Source organism: Armigeres subalbatus, unplaced genomic scaffold (genome assembly GCF_024139115.2).
Source record: "Armigeres subalbatus isolate Guangzhou_Male unplaced genomic scaffold, GZ_Asu_2 Contig1462, whole genome shotgun sequence".
In the NCBI taxonomy this organism is placed as follows: Eukaryota; Metazoa; Arthropoda; class Insecta; order Diptera; family Culicidae; genus Armigeres; species Armigeres subalbatus.
This window is the reverse complement of record NW_026942246.1, coordinates 191048-194226: the sequence shown is the minus strand read 5'-3', so window position 1 is coordinate 194226 and position 3179 is coordinate 191048. Positions and strand designations below refer to the sequence as shown.

The following is a 3179-nucleotide window of genomic DNA, read 5'->3' as shown; positions in this document are numbered from 1 at the left end:
GTCGGCGAATACCAGGCAGGTTTTCGTGAGGGCCGATTAACGACGGATTTGGATGAACATCTTCCTTTGGAAGTATTTTGTGTGATCACTCTCGGCTTGCCCCACATGTAAAGCCAATGAAATCTCAATTAATTATAATTATTGATAATAAATATTCATTATCTTCATCACATAGGTCTCTTACTTATCCTATATTAACAAAAAAGAAAGAATAACAAGAAACAAAGGGCTTGTTTTGTGATTTTTTCAGCTATAAGAACGCCTGTTAGCAAAAAAAACTTTCTTTTGTGAGTTGAATGTGTGACCGTCATCCGTCATCATCTAAAGGAATAGTTCTCCTATATGAGAAACTTCATCATTAGATGTTCGCTTTTGGAATGAAACGTCCTAAAACCTTTTGCTTCTGCTTTGCTGCACGAGAAACACCAAAAAGCACTTTAATATAATTAAAAGCGCTCCAGAATGGTCAAATGAATCGTATAGGGGGGGACAATTTCAATTAGAAGCTTTAGTCACGAAGATGCACATTCGAAATAGTTAATTGTTTTTGCTCCCATCGTTTTTGGCTGCTTTTCAAGAAATATTCTCAACACAAAGAAACAATATTTGAGGAAAAAAAACTACTGCCACTGCAATGTACGATGTTTTTCTTTTCCCCCAGGGAGGAAGCCATCGTCATGGCCAACCTTCGGAAACGGGTTGCCGCAGTCGATCTGAACAAGGCGCCTCGCAGAAACAACACCGCCACCAATTTGGATGACATCAACTTTAATGACACCGGGCAAACCCAGGACCAGCTGGACAACCGCCCGCTACTGCCCAAATCGCTGGGCCAGTCGACGCCGGACCGCAAGGATCGGCAAAAGAATGGCACTAACGACGGTGGGGAGGAATCCCCGAAAGTGAAGGTGGTCATGGATAAGGATTTCATCTTCGAGTGTTTGTGCTGGCACAACGAATACCGGATGCGACACGGAGCGCCCGCTTTGAGTATCTCTTCCGAGCTGTGCGAGTACGCTTCCGCATGGGCTAACCATCTGGCCAGTACGAATGAGTTGTACTACCAGAGCGGTGCCACATATGGGCAGAATATTTTCTGCTGTCCGGCAAACTCGTTGCTGACGGATCTTTCCGGTAAGTAAAAATTACACTGAAGCATTTGTATATTAAACATAATCTGAAATGGGGTTTGTAAAACTGATTAGGTCAAGAGGTTGCCACTTACTGGTACAGTACCAACCGACGGTATGACTACTTTAAAGAGAGTCACCTGCTGCACACCAACGTTAACACCGGGCACTTCAGTCAGATGGTGTGGCGGGCGAGCAAGTACTTCGGTGTCAGCAAATCCATTTCCAAAACGGGCAAACTGTTTGTGGTGGCGTATTACTATCCGGCCGGCAACGTGATGGGCGAGTTCCGGCAGAATGTTCTGCCACCCATCGTGGCCACCGATGATCCCCACCTGTCGCGACCACCCTCAAGCAAGGACCTGGAAAATCTGAGTGCTTCCCACTGAGTAAATAAGAAACGGTGTTCCATTATGTAACATATAAGATACTTCCTAAGCCGCAGACTAACCGCATGGATTTCATCGTTTTTAAAGAGACTATCCCAACAGAGCGTGTACAGCCGCACAACAGCTTTTAGTTCGTGTTCGCGTCAATCAGATCATCACAACAACGAGCTTCAATCATTATCGCTAGGGACATCAATCGATTCTCGAAACTGTAAATCTATAGCAAAAATCCAAAACCAAACAGGCCAAATAGTGAAATAGTCAATAGGGAATAAAGCTTCCGCTAATCGTAACCTTTAGCTTCTACCAAATTAGAACTGTAGCAATATCATCGCAGTGAAATCAACCTCGCGAAAACTGGAAACTGATCGCCTCCCACGACACCGAAATGCATAACCGATCATACGTCTTTCGCTCCATCATGGATCAGTAAGTCAATCAATCATCTTCCGTTCGACCGAAATTGTAGAGCAATCAGTAGCAAATTACAGGAAAAGCGCAACAAGCATAACATTTTACGATTAATGTGTAGTACGAAATAAATCATGATAAAACTCATTAGACTGCTTGTCGTTGTGAATATGTCGTTGTAAGAGTATGGATAGCTGATTTGGACTAATAAAATCAATGCAAAAGATAAGTAAGAAAAATATAATCGACGCATGTGAAATGTAAAATGACAGACGGCAATAGAAAACACACGCACGGGCATAAACATAAATGCAAAAGATATGTTACAATTCCCATGAAACGGAATTTAATATGACTGTTCTATAATTAAATGGCTTATATAAAAATTATTAGACGAAACCAATCCATTAGTAAAAATTTATCATGATTCCGTTTATTTTATTTTTTCATGTAAATTCGTATATTTGCTTTGGCTTTGCTGGCAAGGCAACACTACTGCTTCACAGCTTAGTGCAAAAGTCAATAATTGAATCTATTCACTTATAATCTCTGTATACATTCGCAAAATGTAGCATGCCATATGAGTAACATTTTTCCAAACTGTTTCGGGAGGATGTAGAAGGGGGTCTTCCTGGATTATATCTCACAGCTCCTATAGGATCATCCTTTCTCAATGGAAAGGAGTTTGATTTGTTTGTATTTAAGGTTTTTTCAACGCACATGTAAGGCGACGAGATCGGTGCTTTATATCTTTTAATGTGTACAGTATCATTCGATTCCAAAATTTAATAAAAAGTTAGCGCCTACGACGACTCTCCCCATTTTAATGGGTACAGGCACTTTTTCAAGAAATTGGGTGAATTTTTCACGGTGGGAATAATATCAACAATAACAGAGTACACATTAATGGGTAAAATCATCTAACCGTGTATCTAATTGACATCAAAGTAAACTTGATATGAACAAAAACGGAGACCCACCAAAATATCAATCAAAGCAATCGCAGTACTTCGCCAGCAGTCAAAAACATGTGGTCATCCATCACGGACTGGAATGACAGTTTTCCAGCAGACTCCGCTTGCCTGGCAGCATGATATTCTTCACAATTCCCATCAGAATCTCATTAGAATCCGAGAGGAATTCCCAACAGAATCCGAAGAATTCCTTTCAGAACCATCGGATCATTTCAACTGGAATCCAAAAGAATTCACACTGGATGCCTTTCGGTTTCGTTAAGTGATACCCTTGG

The 3179-nt window shown here is 41.2% G+C and overlaps 1 protein-coding gene across 1 annotated transcript; it reads left to right on the top strand.

The window, feature by feature from the left end:
- Window positions 1-661: 661 nt before the first annotated feature.
- LOC134202845 (Golgi-associated plant pathogenesis-related protein 1-like) lies at window positions 662-2013 on the top strand (the record flags this gene model as incomplete). The annotated part of the gene is made up of 2 exons (XM_062677829.1): window positions 662-1134; window positions 1206-2013. Coding segments are annotated over 2 exons (787 nt in total), but the record flags the coding sequence as incomplete, so codon positions are not given.
- Window positions 2014-3179: the final 1166 nt, after the last annotated feature.